Source organism: Urtica dioica, chromosome 7, assembly GCF_054948205.1.
Source record: "Urtica dioica subsp. dioica isolate 48M chromosome 7, U.dioica_male_clone48M_v1_H2, whole genome shotgun sequence".
Lineage (NCBI taxonomy): Eukaryota > Viridiplantae > Streptophyta > Magnoliopsida > Rosales > Urticaceae > Urtica > Urtica dioica.
In genome coordinates, this window is record NC_142762.1 from 26618462 (window position 1) to 26633674 (window position 15213).

Below are 15213 nucleotides of genomic sequence, written 5' to 3' on the forward strand. Positions count from 1 at the left end.
TTTCTCTTTTGGGGTTTGGCCGTATTGGATGTCAATTTAAGTTATTAAACTACTATATTAGGAAAGAAACCACCTTCATGGGAAAACTGCTTTAGATACTTGAACCAAGAAACCAGTACTGGTTTTAATATGCTATTGACAGCTGGACCAATAGGAAGCTGAGTTGATTTGAATTTCTATAACTTTTGAGCCTTTTCATCGAGCCGTCTACACTATCAATCGTTGACGCGTGGGTCTGTGGATACGTACACCGTAATTTTCCTATTTTGGGTAAAGCAAATATTAAAAGTTTAGCCAACATAACAAAAAAAAAAAAAAAAACAAAATAATAAACTTTTTGATGTATACGTCTAAATATTTTCATGACAAAAGTTAGATTATTTAAATTTATGGCGGATTAGGTATTTAAACCAAACAGTCCATATTTTAAAATTATAGTCCAACTATTAATATTTTTAGGTAAATAGTCAATTTGTTAGAATAAGATTTTAATATTCCAATAATATCCTTAAGAGTTGTTATTATTAAGTGTCAGAGTAAATAATATTAACGATAACAATAAAAATAGTGAATCTTATTATCCGTAATAAGAACAATAGTCAATCTTATTAACCGTAACAAGAACAACAATAAATCTTATAAGCTGTCAATTCCGCCATCTGCGGCGCGGAATCGAAGTTTACATCTAAGTTTCAAACGGCGAAATCTCAATCCTAGCTTCAGATCCAAACGCCGCCGTAAACTGGATTGCCTCCAATGTTGCTCCATTTTCCGGCAAAGTCTCGCTCATCTACGTCGAAAACGAGATCTTGACATTCGGCGACGAAGCTCTCAAATCTCAGCTTCTTCCGGCGATTTCAAGAGTGGACTTGCAACCTTCAAACGGTCGAATTGGTGCAGCCGCGACACTCGCTGATGTTCGAGATCGTTTTCAGAGGAGGATCGTCACGATTAATCACATTAACATTCACTGTTAATCCGATTAACTAACACAGTTAATACGCAGAACTGCACTTGCGACTTTTGAACGGCCGGATCGGTATAACCGCGAGACTAGCCGATGTTCGAAATCATTTTCGGAGGAGGTCTGTCACAATTAATCAAATTAACCGTGAGAGTTAATCGGAATTCACCGTGACAACTGTGACAGTTAATCCGATTAACTGTCAAGCGAAAAACTCTATAATCTGAAATCGCACCTCCACCGCCGCGTGCGCCGGCCCTGCCTCTGCCGCCTTCGAGTTCAACACGCGATTCAACCCGGAATTCGGCAACCCGAAAGACAACGACGTCAAAATCAAACTCGAAACCACCGGCGAGGAGAACCGATACGAGCTTCTCCGAAAGGGACACGATGCGGTGGCGATCGAGTCTGAAGCTCCTTATTCGGCACCAGCGACATCCAGTCTCTGACAAAGATCCGGTGGATCGTAGATGAAGATTGTGGTGTGGTGTGGTGTTTGGGTGTGGGTGTGGTGTGATTTCATCCAAAAATTTTATCAGAGAAGGAGAGAAGAGTATTTATGGGATTTTAATCAGTGTTGGTTATCTTTTAAAATAAATTGATAGTTTAGCTACTATTTTAATCTCCCCTCTTAATAGAGGCTAGATACTAATAAAATGATCGATATATTTTAAAATGAAACCACCTCTCAAAATGCATCTTATAACCCTATGTTTTCCTACCAATATTTAAATCTTAGCACACAAATTTGATTATTTATAGATAATTATTAGTTGTGGTTTTAAATTTGGTCTGGTGGGATATGTCTCTGAAAATAGTGCTACATTATCATGCGTTATTTTACAGACGATTATATAGCAGCGAAAATTAGTCACGATTATAATTTGTTCTCTCGTACGACATGAAAATAGATGCCACCAGTAACATCTAATTTTTTTAATATTAAATATATATATATATATATATATATATATATATATATATATATAAAAGTTCTCATATTATATAATCATAAATCGTCAATATACAAAGTTCTTACTAATAATAAACGTTCGTACTAATAATACAAATCATATTAATTAAAGTGAGTTTTAGAATAATACAAAGTTAAACCTAAATTTTTGCTAAAAAAACTAAGCTATTCTAATCGGTGGGGGGCTTCTTCCCGCATCTTCTAGTTGTTGGTGCGCTCCCGAAACGATACCATCTTTCGTGGTTTTTGAGTTTTTCTAAAAGCGAAACCAAAGGTATGATCATTTTAGTAGGTGGTGACTATGGCTGCACTCGAGGAAGTTGTTGAGAAGCTTGGCTAGCAAACGATTGAAATTATTAACTTATGTGTTTGTTGTCTGATAAAGGTCCACTAGATTTCTTATAACCCCGAACATCGTGGCTATCTGAACAGGCGTTGGTTGTCGTGATCATGATGTATATGATAATGAAGCTGCGTTATCGGCAAGTCGTTGTCCATCAATCAGATCTCTTTCGATATAGTTAGATCTACCTCGATAACTCCTAAAGTAATCCACATCGCCTTCTCCTCTCACACTATCTAGTCTTCAGGCCGACCGTCATTTCCAAATCTTGTATTCGATTCACGAGAATTATCGTCTCCGCCTTATAGTATAACAATGAAAATATAACAGTTAACATATCAAATATAATTCTATGATTTAAGAATAAATAGAATAATAGTAGTGTTGTATGAGAAGTTACACTACATATGTCCACTCGTGGTCGAATGCGATTGTCCATATTCATCTTTCAATTTGGTGTGTAGTATCTACACTCTCAAGCGCCACACGTAAATACGATCTAATAACAAGTATATGGGCAATAAACACAAAAGATGTTTATCAAAAGAACAATATCTTAAGAGTGCGAGATTCTCATTTTCTAACCGCTCTATCTGGAAGAAGTCTAAGGTTTTTTTTTATAATGTACCAGCTCATTGAGCTCTCCAATCTATCTAAAAATTGGCTCCATTAGTACTAAGACTTCCATCTATCATGCATGATCATATTGACAAGTACATAAACAAAAAAATAAAATTATTCGGGCCAGAGAAGAGTCCACATATTAGAGGGTGGGGTTGCAGGTTGGAAAGATGGCATGGGAGATTCTGGTAATTGTAATGGGAGGGAAATGCTTATGCAGGTGGGGCTCAGGTGGTGGCATGGATCAACAATGGCTTAGCGAGGTTGTGTAGAGAGGGATGGTCGGGTGACTGTTTGAGTCACAGTAGTGATGGTAGGGGTTGACAGTGGTGGTGGGGATGTTGGAGGTGGTTCGTGAGATATATATATATATATATATATATATATATATATAGAGAGAGAGAGAGAGAGAGAGAGAAAGAGAGAGAGAGAAAGAAAATTCACGGCGGGTCCTCATGGATGAGAGACTTGGAGAGAATGTGAGAGGGAGAGTTACTTAGAGAGAGAAATCTTATATAAATAGCCACTTCCATATATTAGGCCATGTACATTATTTACGGCTATTTATCTAAGATATATCAAACGTTGACTATTTAGCGATGTCAAACGTTAAAGCTATTTTCTTAATCTTTTTTTGTTTGTATGGGTCCATTAGATATATAGCCATATTTACACTTTGAAATTGTTATTTAGTCAACGTTTGATAAATATTTGATAAATAGCCGCATCCACATATTTACACGCTTAAATTGACATCAATATCTCACTTTTTATTTCAATGAAATGTCAAACCACAAATATCACGTCAAATTTGTGACTCAAATATTTACCAAACATTGACTATATATAGCAATCTCAAACGTTTAAACTAGCTAGTTACCTAAATTTTTATATTTTGTCCTTGAAAATTTGTATAAGTCACGACTACTTGCGACTGCATGTCACTATATGACATCTAAACTCGTTCTATGACTAAAGCAAGTGTTGAAGTGATAGTCAACGTAAGGTCAAAATTTCTCATATAAGATGAATTAAATTAGACCTAAATAGTTATATATTTTTGGGAGAGTCGTGAGTCTAGTACGTTTAGACCCTTTGTATTAAATTTAGTGAAATTTGTTGTAACTAACCAAATTTGTCATTCTTATTGGGGGAATAGCCCAAGTTTCATTTTATTAAGCAAATAGCCCATATTTTTCGGCTCAGACCATAATGCCCTTGGTAAATTCGCGAATAGGTTAATTTAATTAACTTACTGGAGTGAATTAGGTTAATTAATTAACTGATTCATGAAGGATTTGAAATTCACAAAAAATATACAAAAATCATAACTTACGTCAAATGATATTCAAAGCATTCAATTAATTAACCTAATTCATAATTCAATCATTTAGTAAATTAAATTTACTAAAAAAAAAAATCAGATCCTAATCTAATTTTTTCAACCAATAAGTTAATTTAATTAACCTAACTCAATTCCGCGAGTTAATTAAATTAATAAGTTAATTTAATTAACCTAACTCAATTCCGCGAGTTAATTAAATTAACTTATAACGAATTGTTTCTTGTTCTCCAACTCCAGCGAACCCGAGGTTAGGGTTAAGTTTAGGGCTTTGCTTCGCCATCGACTTCTGAGACCTCAGGTTCGATCGTGAAATCAAGGCAATGGGCCAAACCCTCCGCTCCATCTCCGAGAACGATCGGAAGAGCTCGGACGACTCGAGGCCGTCGCCGGAGAAATCTCCTGCGAGGACGAGCGTACGGACGTCAAGGCTTCCGGTGAGAGAGAGCTCCATCTTCGGGTGGACGAGCTTAGAGTATTTGTTCCTGACGAAGCTCGAGAATCCTGACCTAGGTTTCGCCGTCAGATACTCTTTCGCCGTCCTCGCCGATTTAACCTCCACGAATCTCGCGAAGAATCTCCCTCTGCCGCCGCTTCTCCTCCTCCGATGACGATCTCGAAACCCTCGCGTTGCGGAAACTAGGGAAACAGAAACCTTCGAAGATCTCCTTGGAGAGGAACGACTCCACGGCAAAATTCCGGTGTTCTTCCCGCCAGAGAACCGCCTGGCTAGGATTCCGATCGATGCGTGAACAGAGAGAGAGAGAGAGAGAGAGAGAGAGAGAGTTGTGTGAATAAAGGGTAATTTAGGTAGTTTAGATTAGTTGAGCTATTCCTTTAATTAAATGAAACTTTGGTTATTCACTTAATATCAATAGGTTGATTTGGTTAGTTAGCAAAATAGCTAGCCCTTAAATTTATAGTCTAGTTATTAAATAAATAATTAAGAAAAGAATTCAACTTCGATCAATTTCATTTATTGTTATAGATTGATTTATTTATTTTAATTTACTTAGTAAGTCGTAAAATATTAGCATGCGACAGACAAAAAAAGTTCCACCAAATTAAGTAGGATAGAATTTAATTAATTCAATTTGAAATAATTAATTTAATTAAGGGTCTTTTAGTTATATAGTCATTTGACTTATAGCGTTTTGTATAATAGCCAACATTTTGTTAATTTTCTGTAAATAGTCACGTCAACTTATTTACGACACTAAAAAAAACAAAAAAAAAACAAAAATTGGCAACAATGTTTTTGTGTATTTTTATCTTTTTGAGTGCCGTAAATAAGTTAAGATGATTATTTATAAAAAAAAGTTTTACAAAAGATTGACTATCTAACAATTCTTAAACTTTTGGTGGCTTATTTGACTAATTTTTTGTTTAATTAATTTGTAAGGAAAAATACTACTACAAAATATTTTTTTCAGAGTCGCTGAAAAAAATGATGCGCTATATTTTTTGGCGTTGGTTTTTGAGCGACGTGTATGTTAGTGATGCTCAAAAGGTTTGTATATGACCGAGGGACTTGATTAATATTTATATTTGTAAAGAATATAAATCGGTGACGTATATTACACTATTATATTAGTAGTGAAGTCAAATCACAAAGGACGATTCGTTAAAATTCCATGGGTAATTAATGATGATAAAGAATATTGGCCTTCATTATATTTATCCACCTAGGATGAAATATATTTATATTTAACGACTTCGGTAGAATAGAATAAGTTAGGCATTATTTCAAGTTTTAACAAATTGGAGAGTTTAACGGAAAACGTGGTTTTGTCATTTCCTTCAAAATAGAAGGGTAAAATGGAGAATGCACTGCAGATAGAACAGCACGAGAATCACGATATCCTAGAAAAGCCCTTACACCTTAACATGGCCATGAGCTGGAGTGGCCCGCTAGTGGGACACGTGTCAAAACATGACCAAAAATAGAGAACTATGCGTTTTGTGATTTAAGGTTACCAAATCCGGAAATCGATATGCGTGTCAAATAAAATTTGTTCCCATCACTTCCACACATTGATGTTGGCACATTATCAGATTTGTTTATCATGTTCATTTTATATGAAACTTGAGAAATACATCTTTCTCTTTACTTTATCACACTCCTTTTAATAAACCAAGTTCCAAGGTTTTGGCACAATTGTTGAACTTCAAGTTATTTGATGTGATATACAGGCACTTGTCATTGCTTCTTGAGGGCAACCCCAACCCAATTTCTATATTTGGTGTTAATTCAACACAACTTTTGTGTTGATTTAGCACAAAATTTTTTTCCAACTCCAACCACAACACCAAATTTCACACTAAAAATACTATTCACCATTATTATATTATTAAAATAAAACAATCTCTTTATTAAAAAATATTTCAATAAATAATTATAATGGTGATATTTTTTAATTAAGTGATTAAAATTAGTACTTACCAATATTTAACAAAAATTAAGATAAATAAAAAAAGATAAATAAAAATAACATTACTAATTAAAATATTACATTTAAATGATTCAACATAAAAACATACATTTGAAAGATAGATTACATCGTACTAATTATCAGAATTAGTATATTCATTCCACAAGTGCTCAATTAATGCATTTCGAAGTTCAATATGAGCGTCTCTGTTCTTGATTTGTCGGTGTCGAGCTAAGAATTGTTGAAATCGAGCATCTTCATCGGCTGCCATCTCAACTTCAACATTTGGAACTTCGGCTTGTTCTTCAATGGTTGGATTAACATCGCGTTCATCTTCTATTATCATATTATGTAAAATAATACAAGATGTCATGATATCATGTAACACTTTCTTACTCCAAAAGCGGGATGGTCCGGCCACAATTGCAAATCTTGACTTCAACACTCCAAATGCACGCTCCACATCCTTTCTACATGCTTCTTGCTTCATTGCAAATAACTTTTTTTTTGGACCACGTGGATCGTGAATAGTTTGAACAAGGGTCGACCATTTTGGGTATATGCCATCAGCTAGATAATAACCCATATTATATTCTTTTCCATTAATGACATAATTGGCCGGTGGAGCAGTACCCTCAGCAAGATTAGCAAAAAGATGAGATGCCTCTAGCACATTAATATCATTATTAGATCCTGGTAGACCGAAGTATGCATGCCATATCCAAAGATCATAATCAGCTACAGCTTCTAGAATAATCGTAGGAGATCCACTACGTCCAGCATATTGACCTCCCCAAGCTGTTGGGCAGTTTTTCCACTTCCAATGCATACAATCTAAACTACCCAACATACCTGGAAATCCTCGACGCTCGTTAATGTGGAGAAGTCTTGCAACGTCATTAGCATTAGGTGCTCGAAGATAATGGCCTCCAAACACCTCGACAATAGCACGGCAAAATCTCTTCAAGCATTCCAAAGTTGTGGACTCGCCTATTTTGATATACTCATCGGTGGAGTCTGCCGGTGATCCATATGCCAACATTCGAAAAGCGGCTGTTAGTTTTTGCAAACTAGATAACCCGAGTTTACCGAGTCCATCTCTTCGTTGGACAAAGTAATTGTCATGCCTTTGCACAACATCATGAATTTGAAGAAATAAAGCTCGACTCATTCGATATCTTCGTCGGAACATTGTCTCTGGGAATCGAGGATTCTCTGCAAAATAGTCGTTGAAGAGATTGCGAGCGGCTTGTTCCCGATCACGGTTGATAACGATATGACCAGGAGTAGATCCACGATGAGAGCCTTCGGTATTTAGCATACGATTTAGCATGAAATTGTTGTTTTCAGTAATTTGAGATATGACTTTGTTTTCTAGATCTTCATAATATTCATTATCTGAAGAAGAAGAGGAAGACGAAGAAGAGGAAGAAGATGGTATGTAAGATGAACTACCATATTGAAAATTCATCGTTTTTCATGAGGAAAAGTATACGGTAAGAAGAGGAAGAAGATGGTATGTAAGATGGTATGTAAGATATTTTTCCAAGTATGAAACTCATCATTTATAGAAAGAAATAAATAGATCCGGAAACAAACAAATAGATCCGGACCATTGAATTTTAGATCTAAAATCTAGCCGTTCAATATCTGTCACATCTTGTCGCTGAGCATTATCAGAAACAAACAAATAGATCCGGACCATTGAATTTTAGATCTAAAATCTAGCCGTTCAATATCTGTCACATCTTGTCGCTGAGCATTATCAGAAACAAACAAATAGATCCGGACCATTGAATTTTAGATCTAAAATCTAGCCGTTCAATTTCTGTCACATCTTGTCGCTAAGCATTATCAGAAACAAACAAATAGATCCGGACCATTGAATTTTAGATCTAAAATCTAGCCGTTCAATTTCTGTCACATCTTGTCGCTAAGCATTATCAGAAACAAACAAATAGATCCGGACCATTGAATTTTAGATCTAAAATCTAGCCGTTCAATTTCTATAAATAAGACTTACTCCTCAACCCATTTCCTCACAAATTCATTCTTCACCTCATTTCTTCAAACATGACTTCAAGTCGCAGTTCTTCATACTCTGTTCAAGAAGATATACTCTTGTGTCAAACCTATATTGATATTTCTCAAAACCCAATCATAGGGATTTCCCAAAAAAAAGATCAATTTTGGGCAAGAATTGAAACAGAGTATCACTCAAATGGAATCCAAAAAGTTAGACCAAGAAGATCTTTAGAAACTAGAATGGCAACCATTCTTTCTGCTGTTTCGAAACTAAGGGGATGTATTAACCAGATTGAAAATAAGAATCCCAGCGGTGCTTCGGAACAAGACATTGTAAGTATTTATTTTGTCGATAACTGTATACATTATATTTATTTTTTATTTGTACTAACTAACTTTTTATCATCATTCTTTTATCAATATGTAATAGTTAACTCAAGCGAAGATGTTATTGGTAGAGGATGCCAAATACAAGAGGGGCTTCAAATTCGACCATGTGTGGCCTATTCTTAAGGGAATTGAGAAATTTGCTGGTAACAGCTCAAATACCGAGTCCCCGGGTCTTAACCATCCGTCATCGTCATCATTTTCTACCGAGTCACCTGTAACCCCCGGTATGAATTCATTTGATCTTAACATGAACGATCAAGAAGGCACTTGCAATTTATCTGGAAGACCAATGGGTGTAAAAAAAGCAAAGAAACAACAAAAAGATGCTGAAGAATTTAAAAAAATGATGGACAAAAATGAGAGTCTTGTCCGAACTATTAAAGATTCTAATATTGATAGAATTGAAGTTCAGAGACAAAAAAATGAACTTCGAAAGAAAAAAATTGAGCTAGCTCAAATGAAAGAAGAGAATAAAATTTTATTCATGAATTTGGATACTATATCCGACCCAAATATGCGTGAATTTCTAGTAAAAGAAAAAGAAAAAATTATGCAAAAAAGAGCACAGACGAACCAATATGAAGAACAAGGAGAAGGTTCTGAATATTATGGATCTCAATATCGAGCATCTAATTATCAACAAAATCGAGCTCAGGAAGATCAAGCTCAGGGAGATCAAACTCAGGGAGATCAAACTCAAGGAGATCAAAATCAAGATTACACTCAGTATTATAATTATCTTGACGGAACTGGAAATAATTTTCCCCGTTTTTAAATTGTGTTTTAAGTTTTTACTATGTCTTTTAAAATTATGTTATTGTTTTTAGTTTTTATTTTATTTTGTGTGTTTAATTTAAACTTTGTAATCTATGTTTAAATTTTTTATGTTTTACTTGAAGTTTATTTTAATGTATTTTTTTGTTGTCAATTTATGAGTTTTGGTGTTTTATAAATAATTATAGGGTTAATATATACATATATATATATATATATAATTAATGTTTAATGTGTTATTAAAAGGATTTTTAAAAAAAAAAAAAAAAAACACTTTGCCGTTTGATACAGTGCCACTGCAAATATAGCGTGACACTGTATCAAACACTATATTTGGTGATACAATTGCAGTATGGTTGGAGCATATCACACGGCAAATATAGTGGGATGCCGTGTGATAGGAGAAGCTCTGAACGTACTATTAATTTTTTTTTTTAAGTTAAACTATATTTAAGTGTTTGATAGTTTTTTTAATTAAAAAATAATTTTTAATATTTTCACTAAAAATCTAAAAAATTATATATTTAATTTTTTTTGGACGTTTCACCTTATAGTTTCTATTTTCTAACTCTTTTATTCTTTTATTTTAACTTTTAATTCTAATTATCTTATATTTTTGTCAAATAATTTTTTTATGTTACTAAAATTTATAATTGATTTTTTTACAATCTATAGACACCCACTTTAATATATTTTTGATATACCTAAGATTATCTTATTATTATTATTAATTACATTTTATATAAATAATTTATAATTACATATGTTAATCCATATTTTACCAAGCAATAAATATGTTATTGCTAACAGTTACAATTACTTTACAACAATTTATCAAACACCTATCTTTTTTTAAAAATAACTATTTCTTTAATAGCAAAATAAAAAAAATACTTTTTTTTAAAGAATAACAACGTCAAATGAAATCGCCGTTTTATTTTGCAATACTCATATTTTTAAAGTTCCCATCGAGTAAAATCTATATTAATTAGTGGCGAGAAAATAAAATTTTGGTGATCTTGCTTAACGGCTTACCAATCGGTAGGTTCTCACAATCGGTATCCTAAATGTTTTGGAAAGTTATAAAATTCTTTTGTTTATATGTGTTATATGTATAGTAATGTATGATACTGGACATTTCATGTGTTAAAATGATGGTACTTAACTGTGGTACCTAGGATAGCCTAGTGGTAATTCCACATCACCTCTTGTGTGGAGGTCGTGGGTTCAATTCTCACTGCAGCAAAGCTGCCTTAAAAAAAAAAATGATGGTACCTAACTAGATTCAAAGAAGATTGACTAGGAATTATATATTTGGTTCGTAGATGGCGAATACTAAGAATTATGTATATGGACATAAGATAATAGATATTTAGTAGCGATGAACAATTAAGGTGAATTGTTTCAAACCTTTTGATAGCTCAGTTGAGGAGCCCTATTAATATGACAAACATAGACTACTATGTTTACATATTGTTATGCCGTTATTTTCACATGGTATAAATAACACCCCAAGAGCAAAAGATGATACATCAAGTCCATACACAAGGCACAAGCCCACAAGAAAACTCACGCACCAAGCTTCGAGTCAACACTCATGAAATGTCTTTCAAAAGACTCTCAAAGAATGTTTTCAAGCTAGACTTCTTGACAAATCTTCAAGACAAAACCACAAAAATGACCACCCGGCCGGACCCTATGACCGCACGTAGGTTGAGTTTGGTGAAGTTCTTCTCTTCTCGTCGTGTTTGTGTTATTCGGATATTTGGGTCTCCGGGTTCTTGAGTTTCCGGGTCTTTGGATCTTCCGCGTTCATCGTGTTCTTCGCGTTCTTCGTTGAGTTCTCAAGTCTTTACTTATTTGAGTCTTCAACCCTTTGATTCTTTCACGTTCTCTGTGTTTTTCACATGTTCGTGTTCTTCGCGTTCATCATGTTCTTCGGATCTTCGAGTGTCCGGGTCTTCGGATCTTCGAGTATTCGGGTCTTTGGATCTTCCACGTTCTTCGTGTTCTTCGCCGGGTCTTCGAATCCTTGCACCTTCACCTAATTACAAGAAAATGTGAATCTAGAGGGACGCGGAGGGTTTTCCCTCGGCGCGCGCTCCGACGCTCAACATTAGTCGTGTTGTATTATGTTCTTGGTGAACGATTTGTACTCGTCTCTATGTTTTCTAGAGAGAGAAAGAGGTGGTGTGATTTTTGTAGAGTTTTGACAAGTTGAGAGAAACTTACTTTGTGTTGTGAATGAATGTGGTATTTATAGGGACCAAGGAGTTTGGTGAAAAGTACTTGATTAGGTGGTGGAGATGGTCGGGTGGTCTTGGCTGAGTGAAGACGGCCGGGTGGTCTTGGCCGAGTGAAGACGACCGGGTGATCTTGACCGAGTGAAGATAACCGAGTGATTTTGGCCGAGTGAAGATGGCCGAGTGGTCTTGGCCGAGTGAAGATGACCGGGTGGTCTTGGCCGGGTGAAGATGACCGAGTGAAATTGGCCGAGTGAAGACGACCGGGTGATCTTGACCGAGTGAAGACAACCGGGTGATTTTGGCCGAGTAAAGATGACCGGGTGATCTTGACCGAGTGAAGATGACCGGGTGGTCTTGGCCGGGTGAAGATGACCGGGTGATCTTCTTTTTTGGCCGGCCGGGTGGTCATTTTTGTGGTTTTGTCTTGAAGATTTGTCAAGAAGTCTAGCTTGAAAACATTCTTTGAGAGTCTTTTGAAAGACATTTCATGAGTGTTGACTCGGAGCTTGGTGCGTGAGTTTTCTTGTGGGCTTGTGCCTTGTGTATGGACTTGATGTATCATCTTTTGCTCTTGGGGTGTTATTTATACCATGTGAAAATAACGGCATAACACATATCTAACTAATTACTTTAATAATCTTTTTGTCTAATCATTAAAGTAAATAACTTTGGAGGGGCAAAACATGCGCAATAATGATGGTCAAGTTCCACTATATAGACTTTACAAGTGATCTAATATCATTTATTGGCAGAATAATTCAACTGTATTAAAAATAAAATAGACTTCTAACCATATCGAAACAAAAATATCATTGAAATATTAATGGGTAGAAAATTTAATTATAACGAAGAATATATGGCTATATTAGAAAAAACCCTTTGGATAGTGTAATGACACTATTTTCAAACTATTTCGACACCGACTCGACAGTATTTTGACAGTACTATAACACAATTTCAAAAAAATATTTTCTTTATAATATATTTACGACGAATTTATGGCAACTTACATAATTGTGCAAGTGTGTCATAGTTTTAAACTTATCATTTTTTCTCAATATTTTGTGTAATTATCATCTTATATTATTGTAATCGAATGCAAGAACAAATTTAGATGTTCGAACTCCACTAGCTATGACAAGTTCAACAATCAACAATCATAATCCAACATGCAATACCATTATAATTTAGATCATTTTGGAGATGTGTATCGAATTTAGACTATGTTTGCCATGAAGCTCCGTACACTTTTTTTAGGTGATTTTAGTAGTTTTAATTTCTCTATCACATTTCCATGAGATTTATGTAATAATTTAGTCATATTCCATGGTATTTTGCTATTACGAAATGAACATTTACATGTGCAGTCAAATTATATGCGACATGCAGCAACTAAAACAGTCGTTTTTAAAAATCCATTAAAAATAACATGTCGCATCTAAAGGCACCACCGAGAGGCAGTGTTTCTTAATTCAATTTATGGAGATTAGGTGCGACATGTCGCATCTAATTTTGATAGACAACATTAGATGCGACACGTCGTATCTAAATTTCGTCAAATTATGTACATGTCATTTTTTCCCCTTTTTTGACCTAGTTTTTAGATGCGACATGCCACAATTATTGTCGCATCTAAAGGTTTGGTCAATATAAACCCTCTTTTATTATTCATCTTCTTTCCTCTCTATCACTACCAGAAATATGAGATACAACTACAGTTTTTTTTTTAACTCCAGTTTAGCCTTTTAACGGAGTCTTTGAATACCGACTACGGTCACCTTTTTTTATGCTTATATTAGACTCTAGTCGAATATAAAGCTGTAGAGAATGGTCTATTTTTCTCTACAACTAATATAAAAAAGTAGTGGTAATACCCAAAAAATAAAAAATGATCAAAATTTCACCATTTTTAGATGGAGGGAAATTTCCCACAAAATTTTGGCACATTTACACTACAGTCAAAGGTAAAGAAGGAGTTGTAATACTTAAAATATAAAAAATTAACAAAATTTTACTATTTGAGTTCGGGAGGAAAATTTCACACTACCAAAATTGTTTCCCACCCATATATGAATATGAAAAGTAAGAAAAAATGACTAAGTATACTTGTACACAACACGAGGAACTAAAACAACTGAAACATTTATTATACCATATCTAATATTGCTCCAAAAAAAAACATTCGAACAAGAACTTGACTCTCGTTGACCACCATCACTGACACCACCCAACATTGACCACCGTCGCAGCTTTGCCGGCGACACATCACAACCCTAAAAACCTTGTTCTAGGTCTTCCAGTCATAATCCTAACGTCGTCGTCTTCGATCGGTATGAGCTTTTTTCCGTCCTTCATCAGTTTTGTTGCTCGATTTGGGGTTATTTAGTAACGGATTTGAGAAATTTAGGGTTAATGTCTTAGAAATTTGTGGTTTATTTGAGGTCTCATTGCTTTGTTGCTCGATTTGGGGTTATTTGGGGTCTCATTGTCTGTTCTTACCTATTTGTAGATTAAGAATGCAAATTATCTAGTTTATTCAGTTTTGTGTATGTTTTCTTATGTACAGAGATTAAACTCAGTCAACAATGGTTCGCGTGAGTAAGTAAACTGAACTCTATGTGTGTGCTTGTGATTGCTAATTGAACTCTGTGTGTGTGCTTGTGGTTGCTAATTGAACTCTGTGTGTTTAGTTTATTATGTTTTAGAGGTTGGTCATGCTCATCCAAAGGTCTCAGGAGTGACAAAACGGATATTAGAAGCCGTTAAAAAGACTTCGAGATCTTCTGGTCGTGGGGATAGTTCCCGAGAAGCACACGTTGGTGATCCTAGTACAAAGTAAGTACTTTTATGCTTCATATGTCATTTACACATTTACAAAGTACAAAGTAAGTTCTTGTTGATCTGGTTGTAGAAATATTAGACTATTAGGTCATTTAATAAATTGATTTAAATAACACATTTTCACAGAATTGACAAGTCATGGTCAAATTCCGATAGACGCTCAAAAGAATTTGAAGATGGTGTTGAATCTTTCTTACAGTTTTGTAAAATTAACTTACCCAATTTGGAGTCCTTACGATGTCCATGTAAAAGGTGTGGAAAT

The 15213-nt window shown here is 34.7% G+C and overlaps 1 protein-coding gene across 1 annotated transcript; it reads left to right on the forward strand.

The window, feature by feature from the left end:
• The first annotated feature begins 8884 nt into the window (after positions 1–8884).
• Positions 8885–10003, forward strand: LOC149390583 (uncharacterized). The gene is made up of 2 exons (XM_089620716.1): positions 8885–9033; positions 9131–10003. Exons 1-2 carry the CDS (start codon positions 8941–8943, stop codon positions 9863–9865), a joined length of 828 nt encoding a protein of 275 aa, XP_089476842.1. The 5' UTR covers positions 8885–8940; the 3' UTR covers positions 9866–10003.
• The last annotated feature ends 5210 nt before the right edge of the window (positions 10004–15213 follow it).

Bases quoted from the DNA above. Each gene is read 5' to 3' on its own strand.
- LOC149390583 (XM_089620716.1), top strand. From the start codon at position 8,941: ATGGCAACCATTCTTTCTGCTGTTTCGAAACTAAGGGGATGTATTAAC. The intron at 9,034-9,130 runs GTAAGTATTTAT...AATATGTAATAG, and splicing joins GTGCTTCGGAACAAGACATT to TTAACTCAAGCGAAGATGTT.